Source organism: Tyto alba, unplaced genomic scaffold (genome assembly GCF_018691265.1).
Source record: "Tyto alba isolate M040663 unplaced genomic scaffold, T.alba_DEE_v4.0 Super-Scaffold_7, whole genome shotgun sequence".
Taxonomy (NCBI): Eukaryota; Metazoa; Chordata; class Aves; order Strigiformes; family Tytonidae; genus Tyto; species Tyto alba.
Window position 1 is genome coordinate 31,059,337 of NW_024881328.1, and position 24,617 is coordinate 31,083,953.

Sequence of the window (24,617 nt, forward strand, 5' to 3'; positions counted from 1 at the left end):
TGTATTCTGCCTTTATCTTTCTCAGTGATACTGTGTTGAAAAAATGTCCTTTGCTACAATTTCATACCACCAGTTTTCTGAAACTTTTTCATGTAAACCCTGACCTTCCTTTACTGGTTTTTAGAAAACTGAGTAAGATGTGCAATTTTTTTCCTCTAGGTGAGAGCAGTGTCATAGATGAAACCTTTCTCTCCTAGCGGATTAAAGGCCGTGTTCGGAGGAGTGCTTGCTCTTGCACTGCTGTGTTGGAAAGGTAACCTCTTCAGCCTCCCCGAAAGGTAGATTGGAAACAATTGCCTCTGCCTCTGGCACAATGCTTTTGGTATGAAAGAGTGTTTGTGTCTTTACATTGCTGTTGATCAAAACTAGGTAGTTGTTTGGTCACCTTTGACACCAAAATGTTATTGGACTCAAATAAGAAAGTCTGCAAGGAGATACAGAGATAGCTGAATATCAACCAGTCGAGAGGAAACATAATGCACGCATACATATGTGCACACGTGTGTGTATGTGTGTGTGTGGATACATTTAGCGCTGATCCTATGCTCAAGTCACTTAGTATAGTAAGCATAAAATGAACTGACTTAATCACGGAAAAGAGAGTGATCTGTATGCATTAAAAAAGCAGTTCTCCACGTTGGGCATGCTGGGAAAAGCAGAATGTTCTTGCTCTTCCTTGTTGTAGATTCTAAAAATGCATTTTGGCATCAGTTCATGAGAGACCTGGACAAGAGAGAGTAGCAACAGTGGTTCCTGCATCCAACTCCTGCCATTCTGGGCTTCTTCCCCCTCAATTGTCTTTGGGCTCAGTCAACATCACTTAAAGTCCTTTCTCATATATATGCTTTTTAATCCTTGGGATCTCCAGGTCCAGCTGACTTGCAGTCTGCTTCAGACGAGTATTTCCTGTTCTGAGATTTCACCTCTTAAAATAAAGAGGAGAACTTATTTGCAAGAGAAAGGCAAAGGTATTCCAAGTACAGATTGCTGAGGCATTAATGAGAAGAGTTAATCAGTACCTTCTCTCTGGACCTAAGCTTCTATATACTGTATGGAGTGTTGCTTAAAGCTCCTAGCCCTTGCTCCACACTAAATATATTTTACTGTAATACTTCAGTCAGTCAGGTGAAGAATTTAGTTATTTCAGCTCTGTGCTCTTTGTCTACCTGCCATTACTACCGGTTATATGGAAGAAGCATGCAACTGCATGTTTGGCTGCCACACTGACACTACCACCATGCAGAAGGAAGGACATACTGGAAACTTTCCTGCAGTGCAAAAGAACCAGTAATTTAAAATGCTGACATCTAGCACTGAACTGGAAACAATTTCAGGTCTATTTTTTTCCTTTACAAAAAGAAGGCTTTTATACAGAATGTGTGAAATACAGGGATACCAAGCAATTTGCTCTTTGGAGGTTACATTAAATTTAGATCCATTTTAATCTACAGCTGTATATTGAAAGGAGAGTGATCTTACGGGACAGGATTACATCCTAACTTTAAAAACTGTACTATGTCTATTTTCCTGTTTGTGGCTCTGAACCTTTCCCAGATAGAAGAGGGGGAAAAAGGTTGGTCCCATCCACTTGTTGAAGAGGAAGCAGGACAAAGTAGGAAGCAGGCCAGCTTTGGAAGTACGTGATTTTTGTGGGTGGTCGCTGGGTACAGCATACATGCAATTTAGCTCTTGCATTTGGCTGTTGTGTCACCAGTTGTTTGGACTTGTGATATGTATAATCCTTTAAGTAGCAAAAATGTTGCAGATAGTACTGTTCTTATTGTTGTCGACTTGTGCTTTTTAAACTCCTCTGTTTAATTCCACCGGTCTGGTCCTTTATCATTAACACTACAGCCATAAGGTAAGTTCTGTCAAAATAAGTCTACTTCTGGAAAGAAAAATATGTACATTAACATAACAATCTTGCATTTTGACTGTGATGGAGGGTTTCATTATGTATATTCTAGATTGTCTCTGACCTTTTCTGGCAGTTTGGTGTTAGAGGTGTGTCATGCTGGAAACAGTACTTAGTCTGAGCTGAAGAGCATTGGACAAAAAGAATGGTTTATTATCTATGGACAATGACAAACTTGCACATGTAATGTACGTATCGTGTGAGGGTCAGTTGGGGAAATGACAGAAAAATACAAAGAGTGAGGAGAGTCACGTGTCAAGGCTGGAAGTATTTCAGAAGGTTTAGTCCTTTCCACAATTAAAAAAAAAGAAGTCTTGGGTTTTATGGTACTGATGTGTATAGGCTGTTGTAGTGTTTCAGGACTGTTTTATCCTCAGATGCTCTTTTTCTACATAAATTAGATTGCACAATGAGATGTTTGGCTGTTTATTAGGGGTTTTGGAGAACCAAGTTTCAGCTGTGGTTGGTTAGCTCTGCTGAGGTGACAACTGGTAGGAGGCTGAGAGGCTTGAAAGCTCCTTCTGAGAGAGGTCGTGGCTGAAGGGCTGCACCAGGCATGGAGCGGGGAGAAGGGTGGCCGAGACCTAAAACTGCCCTGTGTGCAGTAGTAGTGAGCAGCAGAGGTAGCAAAGGTTAGTTTTGTGGGAGGGTTTGGGTTGGGTTTTTCTTATTCTGTGGGTGTAGAAGACTTATCTATACTTTTACCTATAGAGTTGCATTTCTTTGTTTTCCAGTGGGTGTTTCTGTTCTCAAAAATGTGGCTAAAAGCTAGAGAAGGTATCACAAGAAAAAAAAAAAAAAAAAAAAAAAAGCATGCAACTGTTTGGAAATGTTTTTAATGCCAATGATTTCCAAAGATACCTTTGTTAGTCATATGTGGTCCTTTAAACCTCTGTTGATTTTAAAGCTGTGTACATGCTTTCAGAACCTCTAACAATTTGTCTAGGGAAGTAGAGAGAGAAATCACAGGCTTTATCACCAAAGGTGAGCAATGATGATTTACAATTCAGAGTATCACCAAAAAAGTGCAATCTTCTGGCATTCATTCTTAAATGAGGGTTAGGATATTTGGGGTTGTTCTTTTTTTGGTGTCATGGTCTTTCCAACTTTCTGGGCAGGAAAGCGGTTGAAGGTTTTGCATGGTGGGTTTACTTACGTAAACCTGCTTTAGCTGAGTTACCTGATGAGGCGTGCGGGGTTACCGTAACACGTTGCGGCAGGGCGAAGGGCGCCATCAGCGGAACCGGCAGAGCCAGGGGCTCCCTCCTCAGGCGCCGAGGCGAGGGGCCAGGACCGCTCGGGACCTGCCCGGGGCGGGGCGGGGGGAGCGGGGTGTCGCGCAGCGGCCCCGCCCCTCCCGCCTTGTGACGCCGCGGCTGTGACGCCGCGGGTGTGCCACCGCGCTCCAGAAAGTTCCCGGCAACGCCATTTTGTAGCGGGCTGCGGGGCGGAGGGTCGCCGGTGGCGGCGGCGGCGGCGGCGGGGAGAGAGAGAGCGGCGGCGGCGGCTCCCGGGCTGCGGAGGTGGGGGCGAGGGGAGGGGCGGCGGGGCAGAGCAGGAGGACGGCGCTGGGCCGGGCCGCCGCCGAGGGGAAGGCGGGGCGGAGGGCAGGGCAGGGCGCCGGGGCAGGAGGGTGTCTGCTGCCGCGGGGCAGGGCGGCCGGTGTCGCGGCTCGTCCTCGCCGGCGCGGGCGGGTCGGGCGGTCGAGGCGCCCCCGCCCCGGCCGCCATGTTGTGTGCCCGCGCCTGCTTCCGCGCGGAGAGAAAATGGCTCCGGCCGCTTGAGCGGGGGAGGCCGGAGCCCTTCCCGCCCCCCCCGCTCGGGGCCGGGGCCTCTTGCCGGCGCGGGGCCCCGGTGGGGCGCGGACCCGGGCCCCGCGCGTTGGCGCTGGGGGTGCGTGGGGGCCGCCCCGGCCCGCTCTCTCGGCGCGGGGAAGCCGCGGCTGCTGCGGGGCCCGGGCGCGGCGGGTGAGCGGGAGTCGCGGTGCGGTTGGAGAGGGAAATGAGAGAAAGGTGTGGTGAGTTACTTCCCTTCTCCTCTTCGAGCTCAGTATCGAGGAGAGAACGTGTAAGTTTTATTGGCGACTTGGCGCTAGGTGTTGTCCGGGAATCTACAGAAAGAAGCATGGTAAAGGTTTATGACAGGTTCCTTGAAGTCTTTAATTAAAAAGCACGCTGGGCAATCGCTGTATGCTGTTTAAGTACACGACAGCCTGCCTTTTTCCTGGCACGCGCACCATTGGGTTCCTGAGCAGCTTTGCGGAAATAGCCTGCACAGTACGCGTTTAAGTGTCTGAGCCATGATACTTCTTTTAAAAATCTTTTGTGAGGAGTAGGTTACTGGTTTATGTTCCCCTAGCAAAAATGGCTAATTTGAAAAAGCTCTTCAACTGAAAAAAAAAAATAATGTGGAAGAAAGGGCAGAGAAAAGAATGCAAATCAGGTAGTTGAGGAAACATCTCTATTATACTGTTAATTTGATAATTAAAGGCTTTGAAAATTAATTGTCTGTGGGATGTAATTCAAAGAGCAAAACATCTTTGTTACAGATGGGGCATTCCAGGCGAACTAATTATCCCGACTGGGATAAGAACAAAAGTCCAGATCGCAGAAGGTGTGACAGTGCTAGTAAGAGAAAGAGGACATTAAGTGGTGCGCAAGAGAAGCAGCACTGCAAACACGATCTGTCTAAACTTCCTGACAGGTAAATAACTTTGACTTTTAATACCAGCAAGCATATCTTTTAAGATTTCATTATTCTTATAAGGTCTTCTGATAATGTAATCATTTTTGAGTTGGAGATATTTCAAGAGAGATGTGCTACAGCTTAAAACAAAAAGCTGTCTTGATAGGAGTGCTAGGATTTTAATTGTTTATTTGATCCTTTGTTTGTAGTACCTGTTCAGAAAGCAAATCTGTAAATGAAAGAGACCACTACGAACGACGCTATGTTGAAGAATACAGAAACGAGCACAATCAGGGATGTGATACTGGGCATCACAGCAGCAAATCATCGGGTCATAGTGGGACGAGTAGTTATAAAAGGAGATATAAGACACATCACACTACCTGTCATCATCATCATTATCCACAGGTGGTGTGACCAATTTTAATTTAGGAATTTTTTTATTTTAAGATGATAGATTCTCATCTGGGCAGTAGTAATTGGCTCTGGGGGCTTGGGGAATTCTGTCAGTAATATTAATAGTTTATTCCTTTAGTTAATATTAGTAGATTACTCTTTTTGCTAGGATTTTATTTCCTTCGGTGAAAATGTATAGTTTGTAGGTATGCTTGTGATACCACAGAACGTAGTCTTGCTACTTGTTCATTGGATATGTATGAGCAGATTAATGAATACTAACCATCAATTGGAGTACTTGAAATATAGGCATCACTTTCATGCCTTCAAAATTTTTATTATGACAAGCATTTATTTCAGCCCTACTCAAAGATCCAAGCACAAGCTTTTTAACATTGCTTTTGACTAAGTATTACTGAAGTAGCAAGGAGATAATGTCAGGTTTTTACTTTTTCAAAAAATTTGTTAAGATGTTTTAAGTAGCGCTGAGAAATCCATAGAAGCAGATATGTTTGGTGTTTGCCCACTAGCAGGGCAGTTTTTCTGATCTTCGTTACTTATTCAACTCTTAAAGAAGCTGAAGATAGGATTTATAATGTAAGATCTTCAGCTGGGACAGCCTAAAGCAAATGTATATGCTGTTTATGATTTAAAAAAAAAAATTCTTATATTCAGACCGGTGATTTAATTTTGAATTACTTAAGATGGGTATTTTAATTTGGCCACAAGGCTTTTTTTTTAATATATAAGATAGTTAATTATTAAATCCTTCACTTTAGGATTTCAGTGCCTGCATTTTTTTTTTTAAAGTAAAAATCAGTGAAGCAGTCTTTTAAAAGAAAAACAATTGTGTTGTAATTTTTTGTTGCCTTGCCACTTTGAGTATCTCATCTGAAAATCTGTTCCTTGCCATGTTTTTCTCCTGTAACATAAACTATGTGCCCTGTGAATTTCCGGGGACTGAATTTGCAATTGCTCCTGCCAACTGTTTGTGGCCTGGCGTGTATCTGAATGCCTGAATATCTCCCCGCTGAATGAATTTCGTATTCTGACCTGAATTGACTCGGGTTTATTGATTGGCTGGACGATCTTGGTGCCGTTCCAGAAGAGTCATCGAAGGAAAAGATCCAGGAGTGTAGAGGATGATGAGGAGGGTCACCTGATCTGTCAGAGTGGAGACGTACTAAGTGCAAGATGTATAGAATATTTTTCAAAATTTATTAACTTTTCAGATAGAATAAGTTCTTTTAGCGTAAGATGTGAGGGGGCTTTGGAAGTCTTTTCTTTCTGTCTTGACTTTGTGTTTGGGGGTGGGGATTGTTATTCTTTTTCTGTAGAACTTAAATATTTCTTTTTTCTTTTCCCCCTTTTTTTCCCCCCCAAAAATAGTAAATGGAGTTAATGAACATCCTAGAATGAGATCCCTGTAAATGTGCCTTGATGAGAGCTGTCCAATAACATCTCTCAAACTAGATATTTACAATTTAAAGCAGCACAGTCTAGAATAGCTTCAGTGATAGTATTTTTGTTGTTTTTTTGTTTGTTTGTTTGCTTGTTTTTTTAATAGCTGAGTAACTTCACACCTTCTGTGACTGAGAGTTTTTTTTTTCTTTATAGATGAGATTGTTGCTACTTTGGGTGAAGGTGCTTTTGGAAAAGTAGTGGAATGCATTGATCGCAGAGCGTAAGTCTTAATGAAATACATGTCATTTTTCTCACGGATCCTATCCCAGTGTGGTTTATGAAGTGCTTTCTGATTGTGTCAGATTTTTATACTTCCTCATATGCTGCTCTGTGTATTTCTTTAAAGGCTGTTCCCTAATGGAAATTGCTGCTAGTGCAGCACCTGGACACGAGGGTTGTGCAGGACTGGGGTGGACGAGACGAGGGGAGCGTCTTGTGCAGGCGTGCCCCAGCTGGGCAGAGGCCAAGGGCTGTGGGGGCCCAGAGAAAGTGGGGTGAGGCTGCGCCCCCGCCCCGGGCGGGGCAGGGGCTCTGACATGCTGTGGCTTACCTTGGGGTGTCGTTGCCTGTGAGGGTGCGAGGCTGTTTGGGTTTGAGCAGCGAGTGTGTCAGAGGCCAGAAACGTGTTGGGTGGCAGTTGTGCTGTGCGCAGGGTAGTATGAAACTGGATTGTCTTTCTGGTCCCTGTGGAAGGCATTTGACCCCTCCGTTACATTTTTACTACAGAAACGACTGAAGGCGGCTTGTCATTTCTGACTGACAGTCGTGTTAGGCTGCGAGATTTCGCCAGTATTAACCCAGCGCACATAAATATAAGGGGGAGGCAAATGGGCCTTTAACTGTTAAGAATGCTACTGGTACCTAAGGTACCGAGTACGTTTTGAAAATACAAAGATTAAATTTTAGTTGGTTTTGTGCACAGATGAACCTTGGTTATATTAAGTCAGTAAGTACTTAAACCCTTCACTGGTAAGGTCACTTGTTACTAACAGTGTATATGGCAATAATTACTGGATATTCTTAGTTAAGACTACTTGTTCTAATCACAGTTGAAACCTGCCTTTTCAGGGAAGACAGACATGTAGCTGTGAAAATAGTAAAGAATGTCGATCGGTACTCTGAAGCAGCACGTGCAGAAATACAAGTGCTAGAACACTTAAATGCATCGGATCCTAGCAGTACGTAGTAAGTATACAAGGGTGCCCCTACTTTGTTTTGCCTTTGAGATTTCTATGACAGCACTTTCTGTAATGTATGACATACGTATCTCAGCATTCTACAAGTTCTGCTGCAATTCATGTATTTTCCTGCTTTTGCAGTCGCTGTGTCCAGATGTTGGAATGGTTTGAGTACCACGGGCATGTCTGCATCGTTTTTGAGCTGCTGGGGCTCAGCACCTATGACTTCATTAAAGAGAACGGCTTTCTGCCGTTCAGGCTAGAGCACATTAGACAGATGGCCTATCAGATCTGCAAGTCTGTGAACTGTAAGTAGGTTTCTTTTTCGCTTTGTTAAATTTTCTTTGCGGAATTTCCTAACTGTATTTGTTACCTTGCAGTTTTGCATTCAAACAAGTTGACACATACAGATCTGAAACCAGAAAATATTTTATTTGTGACATCTGACTACGTGGAAGAATATAACCCCAAGCTGGTAAGTAGCTGTCCTCTCCCCCACCTCCCCCTGGATCCTTGTCTGGGCTAATCTGCCACTTGCACCCACTGTGTTTCATTTCAGAAATGCGATGAACGCATGCTGAAAAATCCAGACATCAAAGTTGTGGACTTCGGGAGCGCAACGTACGATGACGAGTATCACAGCACGTTGGTGTCTACGCGCCACTACCGCGCTCCTGAAGTTATCCTAGGTCAGTAGTGCGCGTGGCTCCGTGTGTGCTGCTGACCGGTGCGACAGCAGGGTCTTGCTTGAGCTGTTGAACTGTTTGCAGTCTGATACAAACATGAACCTTCTGCATCTTTCCACAGCACTGGGGTGGTCGCAGCCCTGTGATGTTTGGAGCATAGGCTGTATCCTCATAGAATACTACCTTGGGTTCACCGTGTTTCCGGTAGGTAACTGTGAACATTAAAACTGCTCCTCAGCTCGGTGAGCTGCTGTGAGGTGGGGACTAAGGGAAGGGTCTGTGCGAGAAACTCGGCTGTGTGTCTGTAATGCCAAGTTGAGGAGAACAGAAAGTGCAGAGAACTTAGCAGCAGATTTCCACCAGTTGCTTTCAGTAAATATTTTGGCAGCAGCTTGATATGAAGGAGCACCCTGTTAACCTTTGTAATGTACTAGCCATGATAGTAACAGGTGTAGCTTCAGCTACCACCGTCAGCAAGCGCTGCTCAAATACCCAAATTCTGTCATTTTGGCGGTATCGCTGAAACTTGAGATTTATGAACAAAGAAAAGAAATAATAAGGCAAAGAAAAATAAGGGAAAACATACTTCACTATATTGTAACTTATCTCAGGAAACAGATGAGTACAGCCTCTCTTTCTTCCTTTAAATTGGTTGTTGGTTGCAGGGTACAGACAAAAACTGCAGGGGGGCTCTTGGTAACTTCCTCTGGCCACCCAACCTCTCTGTCCTGCTTTCCCTCCAGACCCATGACAGCAAAGAACACCTGGCAATGATGGAGCGAATACTGGGGCCTTTGCCGAGTCACATGATAAAGAAAACCAGGTAATTACCTTTTTGCATCCCTGGAGTGCTATAGTGCAATTAAAATATTTTCAGATGTGGTTTAACAGCCAATTTTTTTAAATGTTTAATGAACTTGGATTCATCTATTTCACAAGCTGATGCCCCTTGTGGAATAGTCTCAAGTCAGTTCCCAAGTCGTGAATAAATGTGCTGATAAACTTCTGGTGAAGGGACAAAACAATCTGAGTAAGGAACTGTGGTCTCTTTAAGGAAACGCAAATATTTCCATCATGACCAGCTGGACTGGGATGAACACAGCTCTGCTGGCAGATACGTCTCAAGGCGCTGTAAGCCACTGAAGGTAAGGCGACAGAGGGAAAAGGAGCTTTAAGCGCAATTTTAAGATTAAAAAAGCCTTATATCATGTTCTCTTCTTCACGAAGGAATTCATGACCTGCCATAATTCTGAGCATGAAAACCTCTTTGACCTCATTCAGAAGATGTTGGAGTATGACCCAGCCAAGCGCATTACTCTTGAAGAAGCACTGAAACACCCTTTTTTCTTCCCCTTGAAACTGGAAAAGAAGAAGCTGTCTCCTATAGCTGAGCAGACTGACACAGACGTCAGCCCAAAGAAACATAAAAAATGTTAATTATTTATTGTGTACAGTTACTTTGTAAATGCCCTATTTTGTATTATGACTTTTTGGATACTGAAGTTTAATTCAGCTGCTGGTATAAAACTTATTTAAGAAAAAGATACAGAAGAACCTGCTTGCCTTTCTTCAGTAAACAAGAACCTCAGGCACTTGCACTTCTAACAGGTGGACAGGAGCAGCCTCTGTTCTCTAAACCAGGCCTCCTAACAGGGAGATAGTATTTTAATTGTTTTATTCAACTGTCATTAGAACAGTAAGAGACCAAGGACCGATTTTTTTGCCCTTTACTGTCACTGGTGCTTCCTGTTTGGGTAAGAGAGGAGAGACAGCCCTTGACAGTAAGTGTAGGGATGGCCTTTATTTGTTTTAAAAAAAAAGTTACAAAGGAAGATTACTGAAGTATTGAACAGATTGCATTGTGATCACCACTTTTTTTCTTAATATTTAGTAGGCTATACTTGGGTTACCAGTTTTTCAGTTAATGCTCATTATTAGTTTATAACAATACAGATGTCACTTTTACCAAATCTTTCTTGAATTATGACCTGTCCTGAGAATTTCTATTAAGAATTCAAAGTTTCAAGGAATAGATAAGCTGTTTGGTTTAACATGTCAACTGCCAGCATAAAATAACCTCAGAAATTCAGGGGGGAGGGGGTAGAATTCAGCCTGCCTCACCTTCCAGCAGCCCAGGCTGCCCCTGGTGCAGCCCTGCCCAGGGCTCCGGCAGCCGCCTGTGGCACAGCACCCTCTGCCTGGGCTGCCCTGGGGGAGAAGAGCCCCCAGCTGGGGTAGGCAGCAGGCTCTAGCAGGCTGCTTCTCATAGCCCACCCTGGCTACTGGTGGCAGCCCCCAGGGCACCACCTCTGGGGGGGACGTGGAGCTCCCAGGCTTTGGAGGATTGCTTTATGCTGGTAGTGGGGAGGGGGACAGCCACCTCCCATTGGGGGTAGCGCAAGAGACTGAAGCATCACAGCAAGTTATCACACAGGCCCTGCCCTCTTCACTTGGGAGACTTTCTACAGTTTAATTTGCAAACAGGACTGCCCTACATCTTATTCACCATATCATGTCTACTCAAATACAGATAGAAAACCCAAGGGGTAAAATGGATTTCATTGTAGAAGGCCTTAAATTACATTATTACAGTAGAAAATACAGGAGGTAGAATATAACTGAAAGGACAAATGCAGGTTAGAGTCAAATCTAGGATAGCTCCTGTAAGCTACTTAAAACATGGTTTTAAAAACTAAACCCAGTATTTCAATAACTATAGAAAACAGTTAAAATAAATTGCCATGAGAGCCCTTATATCATGCTTGATACAGGGAGGTAGGATGCAAGAATCAGGACACATGAGACATGACACTTAACTACAGCTCCTGTTTGCTTTACTGAGGACAGTTTCACAGATCAGTCGCCCTCTTCAGCTTCAGACTCGGACTCTGGAACAGAGACACCCTGTCACCAGGCTGCCAGCAGGTCAGGCCCATCCCCCCGCCCCATCTCTTGCGCCGTAGCTGCCAGGGGATCTGTGGGGACTCTGCTTGCAAGCCTCCCGCCAGCACAGCAAGGCTCAGAAGGGCAAGTGACACCCCCACCCCCAGAACAAAGCATGAGTGCACCAAGGTTCCCAAAATGACCAAGCTAAGCTGCCGGTTACCTTCCTCAGCATTCTTGAGCCATTCGACAAATTTTTTCATCTGCTCCAGAAAAACACTCTTTCCTTTTGCAAGATGTGCATCTTTGTACCACTTCAGGATGGGCTCTTCACTCAGAACTTCAGCTGCAAGAGATGCAAGAGCAGTATTAACTCAGGGAAACAAGTACCAGGGGCCGAGCCCCACGCCTGGCAGCCTTTGCTTCCTCCCCCAGAAGCATGCATCCCAGTCCCGGCCCGCTGGGGCACACCTGCGCCAGGCCTGCCTCCCCCTGCAGCCTGGCTGCTGGGGGCTGGCTGCCCTCACCCCTGCTGCTGGCCTCGAGTATTTCAGAGCTGGCCCGCTGTAAGGAAAGCTTCAAGTCAAGAGCTAAGAACAGATGCCAATTCTTAAAAGCCTGAAGTACCCCCCAGGAAGTGTTTAATTGTTTTTTAAATTTTACAAGTACAATATAATCTTCAGTTTAACAGCAAGTTTCCTCCTGCTCCTGTGGTGTTTCCCCAGGTGCACAGCATGTTTCTCTGTAACACCTTTAACAGGCACTCAGTGGTCTCAACCTCTGCCCACAGCCAGTGTCCAGACAGAAAACTACATAATCATGTATCTTTCCCTAATTTAAAAGGGCCAAAGAGCCTTAAAATCTAAATTCAGCTTTGATCTATCACAACTCTTAAATAAATCTAGTAAAGAGGCAGCATCCTTGTCTACAGGAATACTGCCCCTTGGGCCAAGGACAACTACATCCACCTTGGCATTTTACTGCTCCATTTCTGCAAACAGAAGGTATAAAATTCCTCAGCCCATGACATGCAGTGTTGTAGCACTGATCTTCCTTAAAGGTCTTATACAGGACTGAAGCATTCCACAAATACAGGTTTTAAAAAAAACCCACCAAATAAAACCAACCCCCAAAACTACCACCCCACAGAAGTTACCTTTGTAGAAGAGCACCACTATTTTCTGGAAGGCCTTCATGAAGTGAATGTTGTCATAACAATACTCCTGAATCTTCAACAGAAGAGTCAGCTCTGACTGACCTTGGGTAGTAAAGGCAGCAAGTAGAGGGCTGTATTGCTGTAACAGGAACAACACGTTGGCACACGCAGAGCGCCTCGCCTGCAGCGCCTGACTAGACTGGTTTCAGAGTTTCCATCAGCTGCTGCTCAGCAATTCGCAGCCCCTGCCCCTCCCCAGGCGCTTCTGCACAAGTCACACTGCTTGTGCCTCCTAACTCGGACTATAATACCACAGTTACAAGGGGTAGAATTCCCTGTATTAGGGGGGTTGTATGTTTTAACTCATTTAAAAGGGAGCTGAGAGAGGGGGAATGACCCTGCTCCACGGGTGCAGAAGTCCACACATAAGTTCCAATACCTTCAAGTGCTTAATGGCTTGCTCTGCTACCAGCTCCTCCTTTTTGTTCCACTCCACCGTGCTCATCACACTTGACCAGATGATGGCTACCACAGTCTGTTCTGAGATGTTGTTTTTCTTCATCTCCTCTTTCACATACAAGATTATCTGCCAGTTGGAATAAAGAGAGTCAGCACAGAGGCCACATATGACACTAAGCTAAATGAAAACTTCTGTTCTAAAAGTAACCCAGAAGCCTTCAGAACCTCAAACCACCTCCTTGACCATATAGCAGAATTCAGGACATTAAGCCAAGATGATAAAGCTAATACCAAAACACCCTGGTCCTAGTTTTAACCACTTGGCTCTCACTAAGAATTAAGTTCAGTACTTAATTAGACATATATCTTCTTCAGGTTAGTATTAAATGCTATTGTATCTCAGACAGTTTGAGCTAAGTTCCTACAGGGGGGAAAAAAAAAGGGGCAAAAATAAAGCACCTCCAGCTTTTCTACAGACAAATACTTACGTCCTTGAACGGATCTCCCCGTGACATCTGCTCCTGAAGCTCTTTCTGCAGCTCTTTCCGAGCTCCTATGGTTTGCTGGTTCCGAACATACTCAGAAAGTTCTTTTAGTCCTGCTTCAGTGAAGTACTTGGAGAAGTGTTCAACACTTTGTTTGTTGGCTGGGAAGAGTTCCTGAAAACAACGTTTACAACAACTGTCACAAAAGCAACGGGTGTGAAGTACTTAGCTGGTAAATGCTATTTACCAAACTGGCAGAAGTAGCAACATCAGTAATTTCAGCAGTACTCACCATCAGCCTGTTATCCATGTTTACTTTACGAAGACTGACAGCCACTGCATTAATATCTTTCTCATTTATCCATGATTTGAACAGCTTGACCGCAAAAGCTGCAGAAACACCTGTGCAATAGGAACAGGACTATTATTATTGAAATTCAAACCATTACTACTAGTATTACTGAAATTCAAACCAAAGGGAATCACAAGGCCAGAGAGTAGAGCAAGGCCTGAAAGCAGCAGGCGCCGTGCTCAGAACAGCCCTAGCAGGGGCTGCAGTCCCTCTGCCTGAGCTCACTGTAGCCTCCAGCACGTTGGCCTTCTCTTGCCACCCAGCACCACGAAGGCTTCCCTGTGCTAAACTCAACTCTCTTTGCTCCAATTTAAGAAGGAGCCTAAAGACATGACACACCTTCTGCATCTTGAAAAGTCCCTCCAAAACACAGCACTGCCTTGCTGGGCAACACTAGTGACAGCAGCCCCCAGTGTCACGCAGGGAAGTCCTACACACCAGCTGCCTGAAAAAACTAGTTTTCTAAAGTCTGAGCAAGACCTTCCAGGCTATGAGGCAGCATCTTTGCTTTTGCTAATCCAGTAGTAAATCTACTGCCGGATGAAGCTAATGTGCAGCCAGGGTGTACTGTCATCACAATTTCTACCTTCTTGTCATTGTTCTATCTCTCACCATCCTTCCCTAAAGGAGGAGTTAGGCAACACTTACCTTCTTTAACCAAGTTCTCATTGTACAGACTGTTGAGAATCGATGCATTAAGCGTCCCGTTGGCTAGCAGAATACCCGTCAGCATGGCCAGCTTGTTCCGCTCGGACTCTGAGAACCCTTTCAGGAACAGCAGCAACTGCAAGAGGAAGAAGAGTTGCCATAAAACTACCACCTTAGAGCAAAGTTTGGCTGCTGCCTCCATGTTAAGACACTTGTGTTTCAATCAAGCTGTTCAACTAGCAGAAGCACCAGTTCACTGGTAGTCTTCTCCACTAATCATACAAACTAGCTGTTCTTCTATTGACAAGGGAAGTGTTCTATTTTAATAATCCATTGTATGATATAACTCTTCTGTAGAGTGATTAACTAGCAGAATTTGAAGGCTTACTTGTCTGCTCATAAGGACCTAAACTCCATACCTTCTTGACTTCATCTTCAAAGCCTTTCTCCAGGTACTTGTAACGCCTGATCAGCTTGTTAAAAACCTAAAAAGATACAGAGTATATTATTTTTTGCTCTGAACTATCATTTAATTAGAAGTAAAAAAAAAAAAAAAAAAAAAAAAACAAAACCAAAACAAGTTCAGTAAAGTTGGTCTGAAATCTTTAGAGCACTTCCATCTTAGGACAGTGCTACTCTAACCTCTTCTAGTAAGCTTCTTAAAGCCATGCATTATTTTTACCTAAACTTCCAACTACAGAAACATTTCATTTTTGACCACTAAACACTTTAAAAATTGTACTCATTTCAGAACTAACCTGAGCAAATGCTTGCATGGTTTCCAGGTCTTCCTGTGCTGCGAATACACAGACGTTTGTGCGTGTCATGTCATCTGCCAGGGTACCACCTGGGGCTAAAGAAAGGTTCCAGCATTAGTGGAGTTACTTCTCAGTGAGAGTACCGAGTAATCTCCACAATAAGAATTCCAATTCCTGTAACACACAACGCGCTCTCCTTTCATGATGAGCTGAATGACCGGATCACTGAAGACACCCCTACATTTTGATCTGCTCCACTGCTGTAGTGGAACTTCAAAATCAATAGCTTTGGTATTAACATTTAAATGTTCCCACCCTCCTACTGCTAAGTGGATTGGCAACACATATGAGCTCCTCTTCCCTGAAAGGAAGCCACGGAAACTGCTCAATCCTAGGCAAGTGTCTTTTTAGTGTCTGCTGCAATAGTGCCGCTTTGTAACCAAGTGCCTTTTAAATAACAGAGAAACTCAACAAGAGATGAAACAGAGAGATGCCTGGACAAAATGCAGTGCCCCAGAGATAAGCGTGAAACTTCAGTCTTGAAAGGCACTTCAGCTTTTTAGATGCTAATCAGAAGATGTTTCTTCACCATTTCTCTTCATTTTAATACAGGTATTTGACTGATAGCCACCAGACTGCTTCACTAACTAGAGAGAATTCAAGTCACCAAGTCCAGTGCCAGAATACCTCATCACTGATTTCTATGCCATCCTACACAGAGATTCTTTTGTTATGTATTAGTCAGAAACATGACTTAAAGACGGAGATAGGCATTACTGGTAATAATGTTAAAAGGTGGCAAGGCAACAGAATGCCAGTTTTTATTTTGCCTTGTCTAGCTAAAGATCAAAGCTAGTCTACTTACAGAGAGAGAATTGAGTAAAGGACCCCTATATCTCCATTAATGTAGCAATGCATTCTTCCTTCTCAGCTTCATTCCTAGAAGGAACACTTTCTAACACAGTATGAACTGGTTAAGACTCCTGAATGTAAACCCACAGACTGTAACCATGTTCAGATTAACAATTCCAAGCAGCAATGCTCCATGGGGCAGAAAAGTTTATTACTCATGCTACCAGCTCTTGTAACATCAGCAAAAGGGCCTCTTGCCAAAAGGAACATGGCAGTAACTTCAGTCTGCATAACACTGTTCCAAAATGCAGCTGAGACAGGCAGGCACATCAAGTTAAGCCGTTCTGAAAGCCTTCCTTTTCTGCATTTCTTTGAGCAAGTCACCTGACATTTCTGCAGTCTCACCGTGAAGACCTCCTCAACGTGCAACAGTTGCATCCTCCCAAACCAGCCACCCCCAATGCAGAACTGAAATCCAGAGTCTGACAGTGGCCCTGAATCAGGTATTTCGTCACCTCCCCCTATGCATTTAGGTCCTTTGAATTCTATTTCTGTTACATTACAGAAAATCTTCTGCAACTGCCAAATTTCTCATTTAAGTCCTCCCCCCCAACTATTGCATAACAAACCCTAAAATCTGAGACAGACCTTTTCTAGTCTAGGCAAACAACATAAAGGGTCCTCCGCTTCACAGCCTGTATTTTAAATGGGTCCCTGCCACCTGAACCCCTTCTCACTAAACAGTATGTAGTCAAGTAGGAAATGTACAGTCTAAATCTAAAAGTACCGCTTCATTTTACGACTCTTCAACCTCATTTAGCTTCATCTGCTTCTTACCTGGTTGGTGAGCGTCTGTCCCACTCTTTGCTCTTTACACACAGTGTACACAAGTTCACAAGACTTTTCATTACTACATTTCTACTTCTTCAGCCCTCTGTTTTCTGCTGACTTGACCGCCCTCTCATTTCTTACTCCCTGACACTTGCTAGAACCCATGACCACTGTCAACAACACACGATTCGTAATAGCATTGCCAAGACTAAGCACATCAGATTCTTCTGTAAACAACATTACTGTCCAAAATAACAGGACAGAGTGCACAAAGCACAGGATCATGATAGAATCTTTCATGGCAACTCCGTTGGTCTTGTGACCACAGACCACACACCTGAAACAAGCATTCATCCACCTCACATCTGCAGAAGTGAACTTGACTACAGAGTCAAGATCCACTCCTGGTAAAAACCAAACCCTATTAATTTTACCTTTAACCCAAGTTTGTACAGTCTACACTTCAAAAAATGCAAACTGATTCAAGCAAAACTGTGGTAGGGTATACAGAGTCTTTCTACAGTAATCTGATTGCTCAGTCAGACACTAAGATAGTTTACCACAGATAACTCAAACCCTGTTCCACACACTCTGCGGGCTCTCTAGCAGTTTTTACACTGAAAGAAAACAGTGAGCTTTTATAGACTCAAATGACTAAAGGCTGACAGCAGCCACCTCAAAGGGACTTACCCAGCATTCCACCAGCCACCAGGATGTCAAAAAGTGTTTCTGCATAGCGGCGATAGTCAAGTTTTGCACCAGAAGCATCGAGAAACTTCGCTACTGCCTCCAAGTCTGTGCCAGTTTCGGTTAAACCTTGAATAATACAGTCCTGGAACTGAGTAGGGTCAAACCTCTCTTTTTCATCTGTAAAAACAAAGCGTTGACATAAAGTTGCCACACACAGCTGTTTGGCTTTTAAAATCTGTCATTTTAATCTTATTTTAAAAAATCCAAAACTATACTTGGACTGACAAGCCTGACAACCGGTATTAACTAGCACACATAGTGACTTAGCGTAGCCTAAAATGAATTTAAACGGTCAACACAGCAGTGAGAAGTTTTACTGCTTTTGCTTTCCAATTCAGTCAGGGCTGGGGGAAAGGCTACCAAAAGCTAAAACTTTCCTTAGTTACCTCTAACTGAATACTTGCTGTGATTTCACCAAGAACAGTTGTTTGTGATGATCATTACTTGATTCTAGTAAAGCTTATCTGACTTCTCAGTTTGATTCTTATACCCCTGTTCACATTAGATCACTCACTCTCCAAAAACAGAGGCTCAGCTACTGCTGGAAGGCAATTCTTAGTATGTGCCCCTACAATTTTGTACATTTGACTATTACTCCTGTTGTTTTAGCCCTTTGGGTCTCTCACCATTTTTGATGAAATACTCTTGACTGAAAAGCTGCATACTATTATTACATTAGAGCCAAGTGACAGTACTTGCTTTTTGGCTATGAAGACCATTCTCTCCTCTTAATATGGAGTTAAATGAGTCTGAAGCAATTACTTTTCCTCAAGTGCCTAGGGGAAACACAGAAATCTGAGCTAACTGCTTAGTCTTAAATAAACATGAAATGATGGACTATAATTACAGATCTATTTAGCATCCTTTGTTGATGTTAAAGCAGAACACATGCTTCTTCACATGAGACACATCAGTTAATCATAGCCTTGTTTTCACTACAGGTAGGGCATCATTAATATGCAACAAAACCGCCTGTGTAACTAACAGAAGCCTTAAATGGAAGAGGTCTTCAGCTTTACTTTTCTCATTTTGTCCTTAGATTATGCAAACCGTGCGAGGGTAAGCTTCCAAGGAAACAGAACACAGGTGCAAATCTTACTTTGAGTGCTGTCTACAACAGCTTAGCCAGTTTTGTTAACATCTGTTAGCATCCCTTCTGTAAGGGGCATACTAGTGTGCTTACATTCAATGCAAGCACCAGCATGTCAGTAACAGTTGGGCGGAAGTCTGGAAATACTGGATCGGTTATTTTACAGAGCAGATTCACAAAGCTCACTGCTACCGTAGAGTTGCTTAGAAGCCAGACTATGGTTAAATGCTTACAAATGGACAGAAACGCAGGATGCTAGCATTTCATCCGCTGGACAGACGAAATGCAACTCTCTCACTTGAACAGTTCCTCAAGGAGCTTTTATTTTAACATTAAAATAGTTTCTGTAAGTCAGCGTGTACTTCTGTACAACTTCATTACTAGTTCAATACGTACAGAATCCTTGATGCTGTCAGTTTGAGCTGGACCACTGCTAGTGTATTAGTAAACCAGCATTAAACAGGAACTCTAAAAGCTGTCCTCACTTCCTCTTAAGGTTTAAAAAACCAAAATACTCAATTCGTCATCACACCTCTTCAGTCATTAACTCTTCCTATGCGAGTAACTGTGCACCTACAGAGACAGGCCCTTGTACATCCCACACTTGGGTTTTTTTGTATGGATGGCTGGGGTGGGTGGGTTTGCAGGGTTTTGGTTTCTAGATTGTGAGGTTTGTTTAATTTAAAATCAGGTATTCCTATAGCAGTAAGGGGAAAACGTAACTTTTATCCAGCTGTTAACACTGAAACGCCTACATTAGATGATCCTTAGATATATGAACTGACCTACAACAAGCCTACGATGGAATTCCCCTGTAACTCACAGGTACTAGATACTTCTGCTTTCAGGCTAAATACACTCAATACAGCTCTAGAATGACTATCTCTTAAACCAAGGTTATCACAGTAAATTCAGCTACAATTCTTACTGCCAAACAGTTTTCAGTAGTGCAGAGAACATTCTAGCACCCAGAGTTAGCCTCAAGACTCTGTATTTAGCATGGTCTCATTTAAGAGAAGAGCCTAATGGCGTTGGGTTGTTTATTGACTGAAACCAACTTTTTCCTGAGGGCCACGCACATGGCACCGATAGCAGGTAGTGGCAGGACACACACTGCAAACAGCTTACCTCTTTTTCTAGTTTTAAAACGCTGGCCTGATAGCGTCGGCTTCTGCGGCTTTTGATTATTCATAAAAGACACCCTGTAAGGAAGGAGAAACGCGCCTCAGGACGCGGGCGGCGGAGCCTGCCCGGTCCCCGGCGGCCGGAGGGCGCCCCGCCAGCCCCCCGCGCCGCTCCCCACCCGGCCTCTCCCCGCCCACCCGCGCCGCGGCCGTTCCTCCTTCCCTGCCCTTCCCCGGCCTCCATTTTCCCCGCAGCGCAGGGCCGCTGGCGGGGCGGCGCCGGCCCCCGCCCCGGCTGCCCGACACGCCCCGCGCCTCCCCGGGCGGCGGCGCCCCACACGCCGCTTTGCTGCCGCCGCGCTCAGGCGCCCGCGCGGGGGAAGATGGAAAACGTGTGTGTGTGTGTCCCTCCCGCCTCCATACCAGCGCGACGCGGCCTGCTCTGTGCCCTGCTCTGCCCTGGCCTGGCGGCAGCCGGCCCCATCCGGCCGCGCCACTCCCCGGCCGCGCCCGGCGGCCGCCCCCCCCCCGCCTAGGCCCGTCTCCTCACCGACTTCAAGGCAGAGAGAAAACGCCGGAGCGGCCCGGAGCGGAGACGGGCGGAGCAGCGGCGAGGAGCGGCGGCTGAAGCTCTCCCGGCGGAACCAACGCGAGAGGAAGACGGGAGAGCCACGCCCCGCCCCGCCCGGGACGAACCATCTCGCCTCACCAGAGGGACGGCAGCGAAAAGACCCGGGGAAAGGGGCCGGGCTTCCCCGGGGCGGGGCCGTGCCTGCACTGGGCCCCACCAGCACCCAGCGGCGCCCCGCCCGAGGAGCGGCCCCTTCCCTGCCAGCGGGGCTGCCGGCCCGACCCCCCCTTCCCCGGCAGTGGGCGCGCCCGCGCCCTCGTGACTGTGCGTCACACGCAAGTAGTCTCCCGGTGCCCGCCTCGGCCTCGGCGGGGCGCGCGCGGGCAGCGCGGCGCCCCCTGGCGGCTCGAGGCTCAGCGCAGCCCGAGGGAGCGGGGCCGGGGCAGCGCAGCGCAGGCCGGGGGCCGCCGGGGCGGTTGCGGGCCGGGCTGCTGTGCGCTCCCGGGAGAGCGGCTCACGGAGCAGAGCCGGGCAAGAAGTGCCGGGGGCAGGACAGGGCCCTGCTTTGCACCGGGTTTCGGCAGCCCGCTGCGTGCGCGCAGCAGAGGAAGGCCTGCGGTGAGCGGGGCCCGCTCCCCGTGGGGAAGGCGTGAGCCTAACCTCGCGCTGGTTAACCTCAGCCCGGTCCCCACGCGGTTCCCTCCTCCGGACGCAGCGTCGGCCCTTCCTGGGAAGCGTCCCAGCAGTAGGGAGTACAAACAAGATAACGGAACAGCGGCTGCTCTGGAAAAGGAAGGAGTTTCTGCAAAACTGCCCTAACACTGACAAATTAAAAATGATTTACCTCATATTTAAAGAAAAATGAAACTTTAAAATACCATCTTAAAAAAAAAAAAAAAAGAACCCTAAGTAAAAGCTTTACATTCCCTTGTGCTCTGGACATACCTTTAGGAAGGGGGCCACTGCAAAATCTCTATAGTTGGCCAGATTTACCAGCACAATGACTTGCACCACTTGTTCTTACACTTCATTCTCTTCCTCCCCACCAGTTTACTTCACGCAGGGAGGCCCCCTCCTCCTTCCAGAACAGTGGCAGCTTTCACTCTACAATCAGGGGTTTATCACAATTTAATAGTAATAAACAGAGAGAGGTACTTACCCAGTCTTCCAATTTGCCTTTGGGATTGTCTCTGTACAGGGTCCAGACACTTCCAAAGGATTTGACAAGCAACCTAGGGAGGAAGAAGATTGGGCACCACTGACCAACCCACAAACCCAAATCTATCTGCTGTTTTTAAAGCAATACAAGCTCACTCTGGGTGAAGTTAGTTTATGAAAATCATTCTGAAGGCCATAACTGTGTTCATTTACCTACAATGTCTTTACTCTGCTAACTGCCAGCTAGAAAGCAGCACTTTGTGAAGAGTGGCACTGGCGTCTGCTCCAATGTAACTGAGGTACTCGTATACCAGGCTGTCACTGAAACCATCAACAAAAATAAGATAAAGAATCTGACTCTTCTCTTATTTTGATTTACTAGATAGAAAAAACACTGGCTTGAATGATTTATCACAAAATAAATAAAATCAGAATTGGTCTCAAACCATTTAAGTGGATAAGGGTGTTTCAGTCTGATTATTAAAAAATGCACCTGAAATATACCTTATGCTAAATTTTCCTTTAAAGTGTGTTAAATACAGAATAAAATGAAGATCCATAAATTAAACTAGCAGCAATCTAAAAAAAACCCCCACATTTGTAAATCTGATATAGTAAAGCAGAAACGAGTGACCCTTTTAAACAGTGTTCTGTAATTGCATTGCTTTAAACTGTGCATGTAAAATAAACTAGTAAGAGACATTCTGAGATAAAAGAACTGCAAGCTGCTCAAAATTAAAACAAAATTATGAATCCTTAGAGGGATATTCAGTATACAACAGAACCAGAACCACTGATTATGTGAAAAAATGGTAATAGATCTAACCTGGACTGCTCTTGCATTGATTTCTGTTCTGACTGATCTTGCTGTGTATTTGCCATCAGGTACAGGTGTTGTACTTGTTTCACTGAAGCCTATCTATGACAGTGGTATCTTCAGTTCACGACTGGCAATGTGTAATAAAAGTAAACCAAAAGATACCCACTCCCACTTCAAGATGCAATCTCAAGTCAGGAATTCATCATGCCATTCATCTCTCTGTATACATACACACACAGAGAAATGACCTAATTCAACAGTAATAGTATGACTAGGACAAATGCAGAAGCCTTCCTTAGAAATTATTCTGTTAAACAAATATTTTATAAATAAATTCAGGTAATATAAAATAAGATAAAACCATACAATGCAGTATTATATGCTTTGCATCTAGTTAATTGATCTCTCTAATCAGGTCTTGGTTACATACAGACAACCTCATTAAATTTAAAAACCAGTTAATCATTCTCCCTCATGGAGATTCAAATCTTATTTGTATACTTTATTTTCTATCTCATTTGAAATAGCTTGGTTAGTCTGTGTTCCCACTTCATTGTTTTTCACAGTAGTCTAATATTCAGATGTTCATTCAGCTCATTTTGAAAGAGTGGCCTCATATTAGCTCCAAAATGACCTATTTGTCACATAGTTTTGTTTATCATGTTTTACACCAGAAATGCATACAAAATAATTGTTATCTTTGGTGTTGGATACACTACAAAGTTAAATTTTCAGCACTAACTCCCTCTGCTCTCTGTGCCTTAGCTATCCTGGTAACAGTGATGTTACCACAAAGGTGTTCATCTCCTTTCCAGGTTTTAAAAGATCACTTTCATTATAGCTTGTATTTTTCCAAAGTTTTGTCTTCATTAATAACTCAGAGGCAACAACCCAGTATAAAACTTAGCTTTCTTACGTCTATAGAATTTGCCTATTGTACTTCTTAGTGCCATTCATTCTTTTGGCTCAGCTCTTCTTTCTTATTTTTTGTTTACCCTCAGATGCTAACTCACTCACCTGTAACATCTTAGTGTGAATTCCTTGTCCCAGTTCAATTCTACCATGAGTGACTAGCACAAACCCATCCATATAGACATGGACAAGAGCTCCAGCCTAAAAAAAAGCCACAGAAACTTGGTAATTTTCTTATATCACTGAACAAAGGTGCATAAGAAAAAGAGCAAGGCAAAGACAGATTTAATTCACAAGAAACGGTATATTAGTAAGAGAGAGTGGAAATTCTCCAGCAGTCTGACAATAACAAATTTCACTGCTCTAAGACAGAATAGACTCTAAATGAGCTAGTAGTTATTCAAAGGAGTTCTGCAGGGACCACAGTAATTAGTTCAAATAACAGAAAAGCATATTTTTCTTATGAAATTGGGTGAATTAAGAACATGCTGGCTGTAGTTATAACGTTTGTGTAGCCCCAGATACTATTCCCTCTTCATCCACAAAAAAAAAGGATGCACAGAGCAGAATTTGAACCTGAAATCAAAGGCATTTTGGACAGATGGCAAAGTATCTCCTACTATGAACATCTATAGAACTTTTCTTTTAGAACAAACAATAGCACAGTTGTACTTTTGTTCTTCTGAAATGGAGGGATTAGTCCTAGTCCTTTTTGTTTGCATGTATCCATAAACTGATGTTTGTAGTATAGGATTTTGATGGAGCAATGACAGAGCTGCTCTCCCATTCTCTCTCATAGGCAGTCAAGAGAATGGCTTAGAACCTGACTCACTTTCTGCTCATATTTTGTGCAGCCTTGTGCCACTAAATAGCTATCTTAAACAGGAGAAATGCAAGAAGCAGGTGGGAATGGAAGTAATGAACTTTCATTCATGGTAAAATCAGGAACAAATAACTTGCCAAGGAATGATAATGAAAGAAATCAATCCCATACTAGCCACCCACTCCGACGAAGGAACAAGTGGCTATGAAGGAGAACTGGAAATTCTGTAACGAGACATTTTGCTGTAGCATGCAATTGGCTGCCAACGCTCAGAGAGCAAACAGTAGAGCTTGAGAGGTGTTGTGAAATACAGTGCCTCTGTGACATCTTTTTATTTGTTACTAATTCTACATTGAGAAATAATGGCCATGTGATCTCTTTGATGCCAACTTGTGACGTTTGCAATTAGGTAACGTTGTTGTCAGTTAGAGTCTTAGATGACAGAGGAAAGATTAGACAATAAATCTATTCTCTAAGATTTAGATCTAGATTTTTGGCAATTCAATGCAATGCTTGAGCTTTATTTTGAAGGTTTTGGTAAAATATAACTCTTTTATGCCTTTTTTTGACCTTTTTGTATCAGATGAATTGTGATCCCTAGATTCAATGTTTCTTTACCAT

At 44.3% G+C, this 24,617-nt stretch overlaps 2 protein-coding genes across 10 annotated transcripts; one reads left to right on the plus strand and one right to left on the minus strand.

Annotated features, from left to right (window-relative positions):
* Window positions 1-159: 159 nt before the first annotated feature.
* Window positions 160-9,860, plus strand: CLK1 (CDC like kinase 1). 8 transcript variants are annotated; one of them, XM_033010964.2, is made up of 13 exons: window positions 160-278; window positions 4,464-4,618; window positions 4,810-5,008; window positions 6,102-6,192; window positions 6,614-6,680; window positions 7,529-7,645; window positions 7,780-7,946; window positions 8,019-8,113; window positions 8,198-8,327; window positions 8,446-8,528; window positions 9,068-9,147; window positions 9,379-9,469; window positions 9,552-9,860. In XM_033010964.2, exons 2-13 carry the CDS (start codon window positions 4,464-4,466, stop codon window positions 9,759-9,761), a joined length of 1,485 nt encoding a protein of 494 aa, XP_032866855.2. In that variant the 5' UTR covers window positions 160-278; the 3' UTR covers window positions 9,762-9,860. The 8 variants fall into 8 exon arrangements, with proteins under 8 accessions (XP_032866855.2, XP_042639928.1, XP_032866852.2 ...); XM_042783994.1 differs by lacking the exon at window positions 160-278 and adding an exon at window positions 299-322; XM_033010961.2 differs by lacking the exon at window positions 160-278 and adding an exon at window positions 333-1,636.
* A 239-nt stretch (window positions 9,861-10,099) lies between these two features.
* On the minus strand, window positions 10,100-20,392 carry BZW1 (basic leucine zipper and W2 domains 1). 2 transcript variants are annotated; one of them, XM_033010966.2, is made up of 12 exons: window positions 20,263-20,392; window positions 19,717-19,790; window positions 17,439-17,615; window positions 15,066-15,160; window positions 14,727-14,792; window positions 14,308-14,443; window positions 13,600-13,709; window positions 13,311-13,481; window positions 12,803-12,949; window positions 12,364-12,502; window positions 11,431-11,553; window positions 10,100-11,212 (listed from the first exon to the last, which is right to left on the minus strand). In XM_033010966.2, the coding sequence occupies exons 2-12, from the start codon at window positions 19,778-19,780 to the stop codon at window positions 11,181-11,183; spliced, it is 1,260 nt and encodes a 419-aa protein (XP_032866857.1). In that variant the 5' UTR covers window positions 19,781-19,790; window positions 20,263-20,392; the 3' UTR covers window positions 10,100-11,180. The 2 variants fall into 2 exon arrangements, with proteins under 2 accessions (XP_032866857.1, XP_032866858.1); XM_033010967.2 differs by lacking the exons at window positions 19,717-19,790; window positions 20,263-20,392 and having other exon boundaries at window positions 15,155-15,160; window positions 17,439-17,516.
* Window positions 20,393-24,617: the final 4,225 nt, after the last annotated feature.